Source organism: Microtus pennsylvanicus, chromosome 5 (assembly GCF_037038515.1).
Source record: "Microtus pennsylvanicus isolate mMicPen1 chromosome 5, mMicPen1.hap1, whole genome shotgun sequence".
Lineage (NCBI taxonomy): Eukaryota > Metazoa > Chordata > Mammalia > Rodentia > Cricetidae > Microtus > Microtus pennsylvanicus.
In genome coordinates, this window is record NC_134583.1 from 29,596,674 (window position 1) to 29,615,104 (window position 18,431).

The following is an 18,431-nucleotide window of genomic DNA, read 5'->3' on the forward strand; positions in this document are numbered from 1 at the left end:
AGGGAGGGACTGCGAGGAAGAAGTCATTCCCCCTTCTTAAGACCCAAGTAGATGGAAGAAAAACAGAGTTAAATGCCAAGCAGTAGACTAAGCATCTCTAAGTAGATTATCACTTAGTTTTTATTTATTCTTCACATGAGATTATTAGTTCCATTCTAGAGGGCTTCAGGAGGATAAGTGTATTAGAATATTTACAGACTATTTATGAACCAAGGATTCTTTAGAGCCAGAAGTAAATGTCAGGCTGTTCACTTGGGTAATTTAGGCTGTTTTTCTCTAACCCTGCTAAAGCTCAGGCCTTAGTTTAAAAAACAACTTCTAATGACGTTCTTCTGTGCAACATTTCCCTCTATACCCCACAGCTCTCAGAGGAAGAAAATCTTCCTAACTTCCAGCTACTCAATCAACAGGTGAGCCAGGCATGATGGTTTGTGCTTGAAATCTTAGCACTTGGAAGGCTGACGCAGGAGAAACGCATCAGCTCAATGCTAGGCTGGGCTACGGAGTGAGGCTGGCTGCAGTAAAAGAGTTCTATTCTATGCAACTTCTCAAGCAGGACAAGCTTAAGAGATAGACACTCTTAAGAGCTCAAAATACTGGAGGCAATCTCCCAGTATCCCATTTGAGCACAAACAATACAGAAATGTTATGGCTACTATATGCTTTGATTAGACTGTGTTCTTAAGTGTGCAGACAACTTGGGATTGCTTCAATTTTGGGCGAGTACATTTAATTCCTCTCACAGATAGTGGGTGCATGAAGGTGGAGAAAAGTTTATTGGGTTAGAACAAAACAGTATGGAGTTCAGGATCTAAAGAGGACCCAGTACAAACAGAATCAGAGTGCCTTTGAAACCAGCATCAAAAGCTGAAGACAGGGCTGGGTGTGTAATGCAGGGCAGAATTCCTACCTAGCCTGTATGTCCAAGGAAGGCCTTAGGCTCGATGCTCGGTCCCAGTAATAGGAAAAACAAAACAAACTGAAGCTGTGCACACATCTTTAACTCCCAGTTCACAAATCCTGGTAAGGGGCTGTGAGTTTCCATGAACTCTTCTGAATTGATTAGTATTCGGCATTTGTAGACAAACTGTCTTTGGTGGAATTTAGCAACTTATTTACTATTTTTCTTCAAAGTTTGGCCCACATCGCATTGTACTTGTAATTTGGCATCAGAGAATAAGAATGAATGCTTTATCTAGAATGAAAAATACATTTGTATTTCCTACTGAACACACACATATTTTTTCCTGTGTATGCACTAATACTCAGGCATAGTTAGCCTACCAATAGAGCTCTACTTAGGAAGCAATTTTAAAAGCTGACTCAGCGAAGATGAGCGTAGACCAGCAATGGAGACTCTAGCAGCAGCAGCCGGGTGAAAACGAAAACCTAGTATGATGTGTTTAAGTAGCAGCTACCAAGCCGCGACCTTGGTTTTCTCCAGACACCTTAGGCAGGACACTGGGTGAAAAGCTTTACAGTGAAGTCCCATCAATATGGCTGTGGTGGCCAGTGGTGGCTTAAAATAGCAGAATGAAGAGAAGCTCAGTCCTGTTTGCCCAGACTGACTGCGCCAGGTGCAGCAGCAGCAGCACAGACGCTAAGCACAGATCAGACGAAACCTTCAGGCAGTTAGGAAAATAAAACAGAGGATGTAAAATATGAGACGATACCCGGCTCAATGCAGGGGCCACAAGTTTCTCCTGGAGGACTGCAACGCCTGCAGGAGACTACCTCCTACTTTCTATGTTTGTTAAGTCATTAATTCCTTCTAAGCATTAGTCTATGTTCCAGAAGATTTTCTACATTTTCTAGATCCACATCCAGGGTGAATATGGAGAAATGGAATGTACTGAACCATTTATTAACTATTTATATTTCAGCCAGTATGTTGTTGATAATGATAATAATAATGGCCCTTGAACATTCACTCTGCCCAATACTGCATTAAGAACATAGCAATTTCCCCAGCTGCTCACCAAGAGTACTGGCTGCTTTAATATGGGTGTGCTCTGCATGCCTGCTTTTGTGTGGGCATTTCTGTGAATTTCAAACTGCTCAGTATAAACTTTGAACTTGTACAGTGCTCTTGGTTTCTCAGAAGAGTAGGCAGCACTCCATTGGTTCAATGGTCATTTACTGACGACTCTAACAGTGATGCATCACTTCCTAACTCCAGGGACGAGGGCTGGCACTAGAGATGAAGGACAGCTTCCGGATGCTATTCGGAAGGCAGCATTTTCACACCGAGGGCCAAGTCCATCCTGCCTTCCAGATCTGATGGTTATTCACAGGGCAGCCTACAGTTTAAGGGAGACGCAGGGCTGCTAAGGCCATATCATATGTATGTAGCTTGGGTTTTGATCACTGAGCCTGAGTTGGACGTTGCATGGCTTATTTCATGAACCAGTAGATTCAACACATTAGTAAAACCTATGCTCCTTCTAAATACAGTGGGAGCGCATTTACAAACACACAGCACTGCTATAGAGGAAGTTTTATAGGTAGTAGCAATACTTTTTCCCCATCACAGATTGATGAGGGGGATGTTGGGCACATGCTTCCGCTGTGGCATTTGAGAAATTAAATGCCCTACTGGACAGGCAAAGATGTAACATTAATGAAATGACACTGTTCCGATTTGCCCCTTGCTAATCAGGCAAATGGTATATCTATCCAGGAAGCCTAATTCATTAATATTCATGTTGCATGTAGAGAAGTCATTGTTTCATGCGATAAATCAGCAGTGGTAGAATTATACAATCAGATAATGAAGTGTATCACTGTTCGAACATTTTTAAAAAACAAATGCTTGCTAAATACTCAAATGTCTTACATTGGTCTGTCTTAAAAGCCATTTATTTCCACAGAACTTGACTCTTAGGAAGTTATTAGTCTAGCTCGATCTGATTATATTTAACTAATGAAAAAGTGAAGAATGAAAAAAAATCAATATTATATATATATTAGCAAAAATTAATATAAGTTAATTTGAAAGGTGAATTTTAATTTTTTAACCCTATGAACAAATGGAACACAACTGAAAAACTGATGACTAGTCTATAATCTATCTACTGGAGAAACTGAGAAACTGATGGCTAATCTATAATCTATCTACTTGAGGAACTGATGGCTAGTCTGTGATCTATCTACTTGAGGAACTGATGGCTAGTCTGTAATCTATCTACTTGAGGAACTGATGGCTAGTCTATAATCTATCTACTTGAGGAACTGATGGCTAATCTATAATCTATCTACTTGAGGAACTGATGGCTAGTCTGTAATCTATCTACTTGAGGAACTGATGGCTAGTTTATAATCTATCTACTTGAGGAACTGATGGCTAATCTATAATCTATCTACTTGAGGAACTGATGGCTAATCTATAATCTATCTACTTGAGGAACTGATGGCTAGTCTATAATCTATCATCTACTTGGCCAGGATTCTAGCTCAAACTGTTGTATACATGTTTTTGAAACTGCTAGTACCCATCAAGAGGCCGTGTCTTACTTCCTGTGTATTTCACAGTGAAACTGACCACCCAGAGGCATATAGGAATAAGCTAATACATCAATTTATTTAAATCAGTCACTTTAAAAAAGATTCTAAAATAATTCAGATCCCATAAATTCTACAGAACGTGATAAAAATCTCAGCTCCATATAGTTCTCACCAAATCAAAAACATGTAGTAGTCATTTATCAATAACACAAATCTTACTGGTCAAAAAAAAAAAAAGAATCTTACCTGGCCAAGACACATCAACAAAGACTAGTAACTATCAGATAGCTGAGTCTGGGAATACTACACCCGGAGATAAGTTATAAAGTAATTACGCTGTTATAAAAAAATTCTTATTTGGGAAGAAAAGTGTTCTTATTGCAGCACCAGGCTAAGGCTGCACATTTATAAGAATTTCCAATGGTTGCGAGTGATGCTCTTGTGTAAGGGGCCAAAGGAAGACTCAGAGCTTCTAGCTGCTACACAGAGAGGCACTGGCTGTGGGCAGTGGCCATGTTTCTCTTCTAGGGGCCACTGAGTAGGTGATTATGAACTTTGCCAAGACACGCTCATAAATGCTTGCTAACCCTGAGACCATCCTGGGCCGGCCCAATCTGAATTCTCTACAGTGGGTGGCTGAGTAGGCTCAGGATTCCTGCCCAGAGAACACTGCTATCATGAGCTATAAACATCTTCTACTCTGCTCTAACAATCCAGTGGACCTTTGTCACCTCGGCTGTTGTTAAGATGTAAAACCACCCACCCCACACTGCTCCCTCAACCACCCGAAGGAAGGGCTCTGGCGAGACTTACTGAATTGACTTCTTTTTCTGAAGAAGGGCAGGAATCACTGCTTGCTGGGTTCTTTGGTATAGCAAGTTCAGACTTCTTGGCTTTTGGCTCAGCTTTGCTTTCTTTGGCAACTGATTTTGTCACAGATTTAGGGGGACTCCACTTGTTAGCCGACGGCCTGTGTACCAATGCTGAGGAAGACTGGCTGGCTCCACCGTCATTTTCCCCATCTTCTGGAGGATGCTGAGGTGTGTTCAGTTTCACATAGTAGCCGTGATACTGAGAGTGCAGCTCCCCGTTGCTGGGGTTGGGGACATGATGGCGGCCAGAGAACTTGGTTGCTCCGAGTTCCTTTGAAGGAGCCTTTGACATCAAGGGCTTATTGACAATGGCTGTCACCTGCTCCTCAGTCATGCTCCTTTTCTCTTGACTGGGTCTTGCCCCTGAGCCGGGGTTTTGTTTCTTCATGGGTTTTGGGGAGGAAGGCTGGGGGGAGTGGCTCTGTTTGGGACTTGCTTCAGGGGACCTGGGGGGTGTGGTGCCCTTGCGATAAAAATGCGGGGATTCCTTTGGGGATGGCGGCTTTTCTGGTACCTTTTCTTCTGGATTTTCTTTAACATCTACCCCCTCCTGAAATCTTTGTTTGATATAATCAGGGCCTGGAAATGAGAAGAGAAAGGAAAGGAAGGCGATAAAAAAAGTAAGTTGTAAAGGTCTACAATCTGGATGGTTATTGTTTTGCTAATGGAGATCAAGACCCTCCTTTTAAGGGTATTTAGAAGGTGTGAGCACTTTTCAGTGTCTAAGGAAAAGATTATTGCTGAAAAGCACTTTCAAGATAAAACTTGTCACTATTTTAGAGTTTACTGACATCCATAAGAGGTAAAACATCTTAGACTTTTCTAACACTGCTATCATTTCTTACTGGAAGAGCATGGGTGCTTGGTGTCGAGCAGAACTCAGGTTGGTAGGACTTCTAACCAACAAAGTTTCTTTATCCCAGTTAGGTGGTATAATGAAAATACAGATAGTATGAACTCGAATAAAGAAATAAGCTTCCTTTTGTGTGATCGGAACTCTAAAGGGATCTGCACTGTGCTGGGAGAGCCTGCTGAGAGGATTTTTTAACCATGACTGCAACCTTCTGGTCAAGAACAAGCTCGGCCTTTATTCTTTAGAATAACTTCCGTGTAGTCCATTCACAGCAGGGACATGTTACCAGCAGTGTCCATGACAAGATGGTCATCTCTGGCTCTACAGGTTCAGGTTTTGTGTAGAATTTTGTAAAATATACTTCAGGAACATTTATAATACTTTTTTTTAAAAAAATCAATTCAAAATTATTTATTTTTTGGAAGTAGAGACTAGAGAAATGCCTCAACAGATAAAGTGTTTGCTACAAAAACATGAAGACCTAGGTTCAGCCATCAGAACTAACATCACAAAAGCTGGGTGTGGTTGTGTGAACCTATAGTCCCAGCACCAGAGAGTTATGTTAGACAGATTGGCTCCCGAGGCTTGGCTTTGCCTAACTGGTGAGCCCCAGGTACTAGGAAGACCTTGTCCCAAAAGGAGGTGCATGGTACCTGAGGGATGACATGATACTGGTCTACACACACACACACACACACACACACACACAACACACACACACAAACTTTATAAAAACCAAGCCCCCACTATTGTTTCCTTCCTTCCTTCCTTCCTTCCTTCCTTCCTTCCTTCCTTCCTTCCTTCCTTCCTTTCCTCTCTCTCTTTCTCTTTCTCTCTCTCCTTTCTTTTCTTTCTTTTGGTATTTGAGACAGGGTTTCTCTGTGTAGCCTTGGCTACCCTCCCTCTGTAGACCAGGCTGGCCTCTAACTCAGAGTGCTGCCTGCCTCTCCCTCCTGAGTGCTGGGATTAAAGGTCTGCACCACCACCGCCCGGCTCCACTTTTTCTTTATATTGAACACTCCATGAAATAATTGTGTGTACGGCATAATGGCACAGGCTGTAAGAGCTTACTGATGCCGAAGGTGTAGAGAGGGGGCAGCTAGGGAGTCCAGACAGCTCTCAACTGTGCTGCCTTCCTTCTGAGCGTGTCAGTTCTTGGCCTTTCCCATAACCACGACATGCGCTAGCACTCTAAATCTCATGAAGTGAAGGCAAAGGCACACTCAGCAGACCTGCCATCTTCTCGTAAATGGGCGGGAGGTGACACACGTTCACACGTTAGTAGGAGAGAAACCAGAGCCCCTGGTTTGCCCAGAGTCAACCAGCTCTTGTCAACACTTCACTTTCATTCCCTCCCTGTATCTAACCCCATCGCATTCCCAACCAAGCAAAGACACACAAAGGGGCCGAAGACCAATTATCCTTATCATTAAAATACACTCACACATTTACACTTTGACGTGTTCTTCCCTGAGTTAGCAAATCATAGTGATATGGTTGCTATTTATTTTATAAAGTTTTTTTTGTTTATTTTGTTTTTCCTTGAAATGTAAAGCCTCACCCAAGTCATAGGAAGTAACTATTATCCCCATTCTCCTGATGTGGAAACAGCTCGGACCACTGAGAAACCAGGTCACACAGCTCCTGGGATCCTTTACGATAAAGCGCAATGCTGCACATAAAACAATATTTTTTCTTTTTCTTTTTTTTGAGATTATAATTATAACATTTCTGCTTTCCTTTTCCTCCCTCTGAACCTTCCCATATACCTGTCTCTAGTCTCCTTCAAACTCGTGGCCTCTTTTTTCCACCAATTGTTATTTCATACACGTATGTATATATCCCTAAATATGGTTAGATTGAGACCTGTTAAGTCTGTATAATGTTCCTTGTGTTTATGTTTCAGGGCTGACTGTGGCACTGAACAACCAATCACAGTGCTTTTCCCTGGGGAGGACCTGCTCCCAGCCTTCTTCAGTTACCTGTAGTTCTCTGTGTAGGGGTGAGGCCTCCTGGGCTTTCTCCATCCAGTTTGGCATGTCTACTGGTGTCCCCCTTGTTCAGGACACTTTTGGGCTCACATTGGTGAGACTTTCTGAGAATTTACCCTTGCGGATGGATTCAGTCGTCAGAACAATTCAACTTCCACTCTCCAGAAGATAAACCCACCCCTCAGCCTTCAATTATCCCTAAACTTGCCAATGATTGCGATTTCTTTTTTGAATTTGGTAACTACCTTCTTTTCTTTTCTGTTGGAGACACAGTCTCACTATGAAGCCCTGGTGGCCTGGAGGTCATTATGCAGACCTGCCTGCCCCCTCTTTCTGAGTGCTGGAATCAAAGGTGTGCGCCACTATGCCTGGCAGTTCTAATTCTCCTATTTAAGTGGGAGGGGGAACAAGTTCCTGGTCTAGAAAAGCATTTCACTGAATGAGGAAACGGGGTGACTAACCATGCAAAAGGCCACGTCTTTGTTTCTGAATTCATCCTTGGTGTACCGGTTGCTCTACAGGGAGCACAAGCAGCCGGGGCACAAGCAATACCATTCTCCATCCACAGACTCACCCCGCTTCCTGATTTGTTTATTTTAGTTGCTGAGTACTGAGCCCAGGGCCTCACACTGTATGCAGAACTATACCCACAATGCTGGCCCTTTTCTGGAAACCCTACAAGTTCACCTGTACTTGTCCTGCATGGAGAAACCTTTTATAATTCTACTGCATCTGTAGTTTTACAGGCCCTCCTCCTCTGTGATCTCTGCTCTGAGCCAGCCTGACTGTTGCATCCTACCTACTTTCCCATTGCCAACCCCACATCCTTCTATTCAGTGTCACCAAACTTGTTTTTACTTGGGCTTCACTGCGATTCGATTTTATAGCATTCCTGAACATACCATTATAGGCACTGTAGTGAATGCACCGTGCAAAGATAATTACAATAGTCAAGATTCTTGGAGCCAACAGTTCTAATTTAATCTACACAACACGGAACGGATTATACAAATGACTAAGTACTTAGGACTTCAACCCAACAGATAAGCACAAACTTATACTTACAAAAAAAACCTTGCCAATATCTTGATATAAAAATTAAGGCCTATTTTAATAATAAGGCCTATTAGCATTTAACTTACATATACATACAAGAAAGAGTGGAAGATACAAGAGACACTGGCAAGCATCAGTTACACATTCTAAAAGATGGAAGGAAAACACCAAGAGTCACTCGACTTTGAGAAGTAAAGGTGTCAAGAAGTACATGCTTCGTTTGGAAGGCGTGAGGCTGTGACACTGCCCTTAAGGACTGGATTTCTCCCAGGGACCACTGATACACTTCCATGTGTCACAAGCAGCTGATCTGATCAGAAGTAGACAAGGGAGTTCCCTGATACATCCTAGCAAAATGACTCCCCATGGAGGATGGGGTGGTGCAAGAGACTGTTTATTGGGGGGAGAAACTTGGCCCATTTAGCAATACTGGTCCAAGACCACACTTAAAGTTATATACTTTAATTTGAGTGTGCATAACATATGGATGTATATATACATATATCCACATATATATACATATATACGTACATATAAAACATTTGAATATGAACATATTTTCAAATGCTTTTTATAAACACTTAAAAAACAAAAACAAAAAATGCAACATTCTTTACATTTATACTGAATTGATACCTATGAATCTTATTAGGAGGTTAGGTTGAGGAAGTTGCAATAACCGTGAAATTCAAAATGTGGACTACACTGAGTGTACTTCCTGAATTAACTCCCAGAAACCAAACAAGTCCCATCTGTCCCCTATAGAAGCCTGCCTACTGTTTCTTCAGACCGCTGTCTCGGGAGTACTAGGAAAGGTGTGTCTAGAATGGCCCCTTGAGACTACTCTAAAACTTTTCGGAGATGTTGAGCTGTGTCTATCACCTGGGCTGCTGGTGTTGCTGAAAACCTGCTGCATTCAACGAACTAGCAGAATGGGGGAAGCACATTGGGCGCCAATGCTCAGATTGAAACTGCCTAGCTTTGTGCATTGGGAAAGGACTGCTCAAGGGACACATCGCTGCAGTCCCGCAGTGGTCCCTACACTTGCGTGGTCTATCAGACATCCCAGAGGTCTCAGTGCAATGGAAAGCAGAAATCTGAGCATAGACATTTGGATTTGCATGCTCCAGTTATAAGTGACTGAAAGCATGCAAAAATTATGGGTATTGAACAGACCTCTATATCATGCCCGCCTTACATGGCTACATCTACATGGGAAACGGTTCCAACACGGCACCGTCATGTGAGAACTGGCCAAATGTGAGGATACACAACTAGATCTTTCCAGAGCAAGAGTCAATTCATTTTAAACAAGACAGTAAATGTAATAAGGTGGACAGAGGTGTCTCCTGGACTCTTTTCTCTTGGCAAGTACATGCTGTGCCTGCTTCCCGCTCTGTGTGATGTGTGTTACAGAGTAATGCCAGCTACACAAGCTGGTGAGTGGCGGCGGCTCACGACCAGGGCCAGCCATTATTGCCAGGGAGGGAAACTGTAATACATGTTGAGAGTTTGGCAGTGGGAATTGGCAGACAGTCATGTTTTTATAGGCAGAATCTATGAGTCCTGAGCGATTTTCACCCCTTTGAGGATTCAAGGGAAAAGTCACCTAGTCCACAGCATTCCTCACGTGAGCCTGCCACGCCCATCGTGAAAAGGTGAGTCCTCACAGGTGGCACACTGGCATATGGTGGCCTCAGGGAATCCAGTTTGAACTTTAGAAGTGAGCCTCGCTGGGCTGCCTGTGAGCAGAAGGAGCACCACCAAGACCAGCCCCAAACAAATGTCTTCAAGGGCAAGGCCCCTGCCAAAAGCTTTGCTGCCGCAACAGGAATCATTCAAGAGAAACCAATCATTTTCTCAAGGCGCCAATCAGGAAAACATGACCATACTGGAAGATTCCAAAGAGTTGACATTACCGGTGGGAAGAACACTGTTTTCCCTAAAGGACCTTGCAGCCCCCTCGACAACAGCACCGCACTGTCTGTGACCACACTCAGTGCTCTCAGCGGTGAGCCGAGGATGTCCACCCTGACACCCTGCAAGTAGCTGTCACTCAAGATACGTCTTGGAAACTGAACACGCAGGAGTGAGTGGTCAGGATAACACGAAGGCTTGGCGATCACCACTTGCACATCCACTAGCGGGCTGCTCAGTTTCCCGTCTTCATGGGAAAACAAAAAAGTACTTAGGATTTAAGGTTTGGAAGGTGAGCTGCTCAGACGCCATCTATTCCTGGGTGCCTCTCTTTACTTAACCAAAATATGTGAGTGACTGGTACGGGCCTTTCATAATGAAGAATACGTTGACTTCTAAGTCATGAGAAATGCAAGCACAGTTAACACGCGGTCATGTACACACAGGCTTCTCTTTCACTGTAAATAATCAGGGGTGCTGTGTGTGAACACACACTCAACACAAGGAGACAAAGCTTGTTGAGGATGTTACCTAGGAAAGCAGGCTGACGTTCTCCCAAGAGTCCACACAGTGTTTCAATTTATTTAACTCCTTCTCAGGCTTGCTGATGAAGGCAAAAAAATTTATGCTTTACTTAATATGAATGACTTGGAATTATAAATGAGATGAGGGTATTTATGGAAGCAGCTGTGGAGATGACTCAAGATGACATGAGTTCAAGAACCTGAATTCGGATCTCTAACATCCATATAAAAAACTGGTGTGTTAGGCCTGTGAGCCTAGCACTGGGAAGGAAGAGACAGGTGGATCCTCGGAGCTTACTGTTCAGCTAGTCTTGCCAAGCTTATGAGTCCTGGGTTCAGTGAGAGCCTGTGTCTCAAAAAAGAAGGTGGCGAGTGATGGGGGAGCTATCCGCTATCAGTCTCTAGCCAATGCTGACAAACACATGCACATATTACGCGCCCCCTCCAATCATGACCTAAAGCAATTCAGATAGTGGGAACAGAGAGCCACATATACAGCTTCTCAGTTGTCCCCAGTCTCTGGTCTCTTCTGCTTCTTCCTGATCACCCTTAAGAGTCATAGCACAACCCTCCTGATTTAGGAACTTGAATTCTTAGCACACTGAATCCTTGGAGCAGACTGACTCCCTTTATGATATGCCACACTGTAAGGCCAACTCGTTCATTTACAGTAGGGAGTATGAAGGTCACATAAGCTACGCGACTATTGATACCACCAGTAAATGTCATTCCTGAGGGCAGAGCTTCATTACTTCCTAGTCATTGTGAAATCAGGATGAGCAATAGGTGATGACAGAATCTTATCGATACAAAATATGAGAATTGATTGTAATGGCATCAGGTGAGCTAGCCTGATACATCTATTCCCTCAAGGAGAACAATGAAGCCAGTGGAGCAGATACCTGCCTCTTGGCTATGGTTACCTGCCTTCTGCCCCATAATCAAAACATCCTTGTCAAAGCAGTTGTACTAGTTCAAGCTCTGGCCCAGGCTCTAGACAGGGTCTGGATGGATAATCCAGTGTTTGCCTCTGTGACTCAATCTGCTTCTATACTGCCTATGCTGACTGATTCTTTAGATGTTTTCATACACCCAGCCATGCTACAGGGAGCTCCTTAAAATTGTACTACCACTGAGGCCTCCTGACTGTTTTCAGCAATATTATGGCTCATTTGCAAATTAAGCCTTTAGAGGGCCAAGTTCTTCCCAAATTCTTATCGGGTTAATCACTATTCTTTCACACTGATTCTAATTTAGGTTTCTCCATGTGTATGCAGCACACATCTAATAGGGTGATTTGGGAGTTAGAACTTAGCCCTTTGAGAATTTAATATCCCTATACAAGTCCGTTTTTATCTTGCAGTTTAATTGAGGTACATAATACTAGATTTCTGAACTAAAGCTGTGAGATTTAACAATGATGAAAATACTGCCAGCTCCTCAAAGTAAGTAATTTGCCGTGAAAACATTCAAAATGTAAGCTACCAGACACCGTTCTTCCAAGGGCTGCAGCATACGCCTCCCAAACAATGGTGATATGTGTATCTGAGATGGGCAAATTAAGTGGGCAGGCTTAGAAGAGGCATTAAAAGTCTTTTTGCAAATGCCTATTTGATTTGATCACCCTGTAAATGCAGATTGGAAAGCCTGAGTTATGTTCCCTTGAGAAGATCCATAACACCCAGCACAGAACAGGCCTTCTATACAGCTGCTGAAGGAAGTGTTGGCTGTGGGTCAAAGGGTATTGCAGTTTCCCCTTAGCTCTGGTCTCAAAGAGGCTCACTGTTATCTCAGGGTACTAGGATGTTCTCATTATTGATGAACAACTTGCCTATATGAATCTCCTTGAACTAAAGAAGGGTGGAATTACATTTTCCCACAATATTTCTTTTCCCTCAAATGCTTTTTCACTGTACAAAGGCTTTGTAAAGCATTCAGTCTGGGAAACCGAGACGGCCTTCAGTATCATTTACCACTTGGTAACACCTAAGAGAAGTCTAGAGGGACCCCGCTCCGCAGCGGAATTAACAGCAGGCCCAAGAATCAGCGTCTGCAGACAACAATGGGGAGTTTATTTGCTTGCAAAGCAATCCAAGCCCATGGTCTCCTGAGTGTCTAGCTTCTCCAGATGGTGGCATGGCTTGCTGAATTCTTCCTGTGGGTTTCACACCCTGGAACAGCTAATTCACCAAAGTCCTTAGAAACCAGGATAGAGGGAATTTATTCATCAGCAGTCACTTCAAAATATGTAAAAAGTCCCTTTCTTAGTAAAATATACATACGTATTAACTGTTTTTAAACAAACGCACGTAAAAGAAAACACCCATTATCACTCTTGAAGAAGTCACTCTGCAGAGACACTTACATCTCAGCAAACCTGTGGGACACCTCTCCAGAGCGGTATTCTAAACCTGGCACTTTACTGGGTTTCTTCTTCTCTCCACCCTCCTTGCCGTTCCTTTCCTCTCTGTGGGCACCGGGTGTGTGTGCAAGCACATTTGTGCTCATGTGTGTTGAGACTAGAGACTGATATCCTGGCGTCTTCCTCAACTCATCTTCACTCCTTAGTTTTGGAGAAAGAGTCTCTCACGGAGCCTGCAAAGCATTAATTCAGCCTCAGGTAACCTCCTGTTTTCTCCCACTTATTCTTTAGAATTGCCGAGATTAAAACAAATAAACAACAACGACAACAAAACCCCACTGATCTTTAAAGGAAAAGATTCTGCGCCGATTGCTCCCAGGGGCCCTGTGCATGCTGCACGTGGCACAGGCCTGATCACACTAGTGGGCCTCTCCTTGCTCCTTCCTCTTCCATTCTAGTTGCTCTGGTAGGGCAGCATCTTCCTTTTTTTGGGATTCATCCATCCCGGTCCTGACTGCTCCCAGGGGCCCTTTGTTCACACATTCTGTGCTAAACACTGTATGACATCTGGAGGTGGACTACCTGTACTTCCCTTCCCTCCTCTTCCCCTCCAGTTGTCCCAACCTCCTGGCCTTGCTCAAGCTGGTGAGTTCACGGAACTCTAGCCTGCCCACAACCTCTCCAATACCCATTCTGGTCACTCCCTCCTGTAATGTGGGATTCCCCTTTGTATGCTGTAATTACCAATAATGAGTAAAGAAACTGCTTTGGACCTATAGCAGGGCAGAACTTAGCTAGGTGGAGAAAACTAAACTGAATGCTGGGAGGAAGAAGACAGAGTCAGGAAGAAGCCATGGAGATGCCACAGGAGAAAGATGTGCTGAAACTTTGCTGGTAGGCCACGACCTCATGGTGATGCACAGACTAATGGAGATGGGTTAAATTAAGATGTAAGAGTTAGCCAATAAGAAGCTAGAGCTAATGAGCCAAGCAGTGATTTAAATAATATAGTTTCTGTACGATTATTTCAGGGCTGAGCTGCCGGGTGGCTGGGAAACAAACAAGCAGCCTCCTTACAACACACCTGTGCTGTCTCCACCCCAGGCTCGGCCCAGTCACACATCCTGTGTGCCGATCAGTCTGATGAGTCCCCCAGACACTAGTATGCCTGCACTATATCCAGTCCAGGCCTGGGTCACACATTTATTCAAGGGTTAAGCATGTTAAGTCTCTGTAACATGACCAGCCTGCACCATTCCCAAACCACAGGCCTTGCGTTAGCTGTATGGTCTGAGAAGCGTAGCATGAAGCATCACCAGACTCACAGCCAACAAAGGAAACCCACGCACCCAGGTCATATGGTGAAAACACAAACAACCTGGAAGAGCAACACTGGGTGTGTGTCCCCAAGCCTACCACTAGGCCGGATCTCCAGTGGGAATCACTCAGACGATACCCAAGACACAGAACTTAAAAGAACAATCTTAAACTTCATCAAATCATTCAAGGAGTTTAAGACGCAAACAAATGGCTCAACAAAGTTAGTGAGAATACCAATAACTGCCTGAGTGAGGTCCAAAAACACAGCATATGGCCAAATGAGATGACAAAGACAACCTAGGATTTAAAAATTGAATTCTATAAAGAAATAGAAATGTTGATGAGAACACAAGCTGAAATGACGGTGGGATTGAAACACTCAATAGTCCAATGAGAAAACTCAGAGGCAAAGACTCCCAAGAAGAAGAGCTCAATAGAAAAAATATTGGGATGGGAGGATGAAGTAGAGAATTTAGAATGTACAGGCAAGAAATATGAAAAATTAAAAAAAACAATTAAACATGCAGAAACTGTGGGATACCATGAAAAAGTCAAACTTTCTAATTATAGGCAGAGTTGAAGAAGAATCCCAGGTCAGTGGCACAGATCAGATTTTCAACAAAATCACAGACTAGAGTATCTCCAAATCAAGGAATCAAGGAAAGACAATCCAGCTAGACATAAGAAGTGAAGAGACTCTGGTCAGCTGAGAATGGCCCTGGCAGGCCTTGCTCTTTCTCCCTTACTCCCTCTACCTTGCTAAAACCCATTAGATGACATTCCTAAAGCTAGCCACCAAAGTCTAGTCCCTTATTTGGTCACTTCCTCCTTCTGAGGCTGACTACCAAGGTCCTGCTATCAAAGTATTAAAATTTAGCAATCAGGAGCCTCCTTTGGCTCATCTAATTAACATTTCCAATTAAAATTAAACACCTTATCCTAACATGAGATTTCCCATTTTGCCTTTATAAACCATTTTCTTTCTTTCTTATTTTTCGAGACAGGGTTTCTCTGTAGCTTTGGAGCCTGTCCTGGAACTAGCTCTTGTAGACCAGGCTGGCTAAGCTGCCATTTTCTTATGTGTCATGTCTGCCTCCTCTCTACCCAGAGGCAGTCCTTTGTCCGTCCGGGACAAATACGCCTGCCTCTCTCCCTTGTTTCCTCCCTCTTCTCTTTGTCTACTATCTCCTGTATTTTTCTCCTATTTCCTGCCCTTCATTCCCATGGTGCAAATAAATCCCCTTTGTTCTGAGAACTTGGTCTGGGGGTCCTGAGCTGATGCTGTTCCTTTCAAAAAGCACACAGAACACCAACCTATCAGGACCAGGAAAGGAACTCCCCACATCTTATCACGGTCATAAAACTAGGCACACAGAACGAAGGATGAGCACTAACGGCTGCAAGGGAGAAAGGACAAGTCACATATAAAGGACAATAGCTGGTTTCTTAATGCATACTTTGAGCCTAGAGCAATTACTCCAAGTTCTAAAATAACAAGGCTGTCAACCTAGACTACTGTACCAAGCAAAGCTATCAGCCATAGCTGAGAGAGAAAAAAAATCATGATATAAAGATTAAAAGAATCCATGTCCATCGAACCAGCCATAAAGACAATATTGGGAGCAATATTTCAGACTCAAGAGAGGAATAAGCACAGCCAAGAGACCAAAGAATGAACTAATAACTACTGAAACACAATAAAAACGACTAAGAACTAAGAATACATACAAACCCAGCAACCAAGCAAAATGATTGCAGCCAACACACACACTTTAAATATTAATGCCCTCAACTACCCAATCAATAGACAGGTCAGCTGAATGGATTAAGAAACAAAATCCATCTTTCTGCTGCCTACAAGAAACTCATCTTAGCTGTGAAGGTAGGCACCACCTTAGAGTGAAAACAGAGAACGAAGTATCCCAAGCAAATGGTACCAAGAAGCAAGCAGGTGTCACCATCCTTATATCTGACAAATGGCTTCAAACTAAACTACTTAGAAGAGATAAAGAAGGAAGGACACTACATTCTAATTAAGGTAACAATTAGCCAAGAAGACATCACAATCCTAAACACATATGAGATGTAGGATTCCCCTCTGTATGTTATGAATATGTTTTATTACCATTGGTTAATAAAGCAGCAGCTTTGGCTTATGGCAGAGCAGAATACAGCTAGCAGGAAAACTGAACTGAATTCAGGGAGATAGAAGGTAGAGTCAGGCAGATGCTATGTAGCCGCCCAAAAAGCAAGATGTGAGATAACAAACCATGAGCCTCATGATGAAATATAAAATAATTGAAATGGGTTAATTTAAGATGTAAGAGTTAGCTAGGAATATGCCTGAGCCATTGGCCAAACTATTGTAATTAATATAGTTTTTGTGTGATTATTTGGGTCTGAGAGACTGGGAAATGAAAGTGCAGTCTCCATTTACATCAATGAATCCAACCTCATCAAAAGCATGCTACTGGAGTTAAAGACCCAGACCAACACTAAGTCAGTTAGCAACAGACAGGTTACCTAAATAAACAGAGAAACATCAGAATTGAATGATGCTATACACCAAACATATGTGTACAGAATATTCTGCCAAACACCAATGAATATACAGTATACTAATCAGCGCACAGAAACTTTTCTAAAACGTATTACACAGCCTAGGACACAAATCTTAAAAAAAATTCATAAAAATTCCATGTATCCTTTTGAACTATAATATAATCAATCTTAGCAAAGGAATCTGTATACAGATTTCATGAAAATAAAACCACAGCACACACACACACACACACACACACACACACACACACACACACACCCTCCAGGACACATTAAATGCAATTCTACAAGGAAAATTTATATGTCTAAGTGCCACATTTAAATATCAGAACATACCTAAGCTGGGAGTGGTGACACATGCCGTTAGTCCAAGCACTCAGACATATATCAAAAAAAATTACATACCATGACTAGGCTTTATCCCTGAGTTGTTTCAGCAAATAAGTCAATAAAGACAAAAGCGAAACAAAGAAACGCTGCATATAATTATCTCAATAGATGCAAAAAAAGAGACCATACCTCAACTTCATTAAGGTTATCTATGACAAACCCACACCCAATGTCATCCTAAATGGAGAAAAATTTGAAGCAATCCCATTAAAATCAGGAATAAGACAGAGCTGTCCATCTTTCCCACTTCTTTTCAGTGCCTGAAACACTAACAGTAGCAATAAGATAAGAGAAGCAAGTTAAAGGGATACAAATAGGAAAAGAAGTCAAATTAATTCTACTTATAGACTATATTTTATACATAAACATTCTAAAAATCCACCAATAAGTGTCTAGAAATAATCAATAATTTCAGCAAAGTGGTAGAATACAAAATTAACTTAAAAATTATATACTAACAAGAAACATGGTAAAGGAGATCATCTTGGAGAAACTCTTATTTATGATAAAAAATAAGAATAAACCTAATGAAGATGGTAAAGACCTCTGCATTAAAGCCCTCAAATAAAGATACTAGAAAATGGAAAGATTTGTCATGCTCATAGATTGTTACTATTAATATTGTGAAAAGGCTCTTTCTATCAAGAACAATTTATAGATTCAATGGATTCCCAATCAAAATTCCTACAACATTCTTCAGAGAAATAAAAAAAATATTATCCTAAAATTTATACAGAACAAAAGAGTCCAGATAGCCAGAGTGATCCAGAACAAAAAGAACAGTTCTAGAATTATTATTCTAAATTTCAAGATATTTTACAGAACCATGGTAATAAAAGCAGCAAGGCAATGTCACCAAAACAGACAAGTTGGCCAATGGAACAAAACAGAAAACCCAAATGAGTGCACAGCAATAGTCATTTGATATTTCAAAACGACAAACAAACAAACAAACAAATAAAACAACATCAGAAAACCAAAAATAAACCTCCAGCATCTTCAAAATGATGGTAGGGAAACTGGGTGTCCACATGTCGAAGAATGCATCAGGCCCGTTCATTATTAACATTCAGAAAAATC

General features: G+C 42.2%; 1 protein-coding gene across 4 annotated transcripts in view; it reads right to left on the reverse strand.

Annotated features, from left to right (window-relative positions):
• Window positions 1–18,431, reverse strand: part of Jph1 (junctophilin 1) — an 81,227-nt gene that overhangs the window by 4,227 nt on the left and 58,569 nt on the right. For all 4 annotated transcript variants that reach the window (XM_075971443.1, XM_075971442.1, XM_075971440.1 and 1 more), the window contains exon 4: window positions 4,318–4,955. In XM_075971443.1, the coding sequence (XP_075827558.1) occupies window positions 4,318–4,955 (638 nt within the window). The remainder of the gene's footprint in view (window positions 1–4,317; window positions 4,956–18,431) is intronic.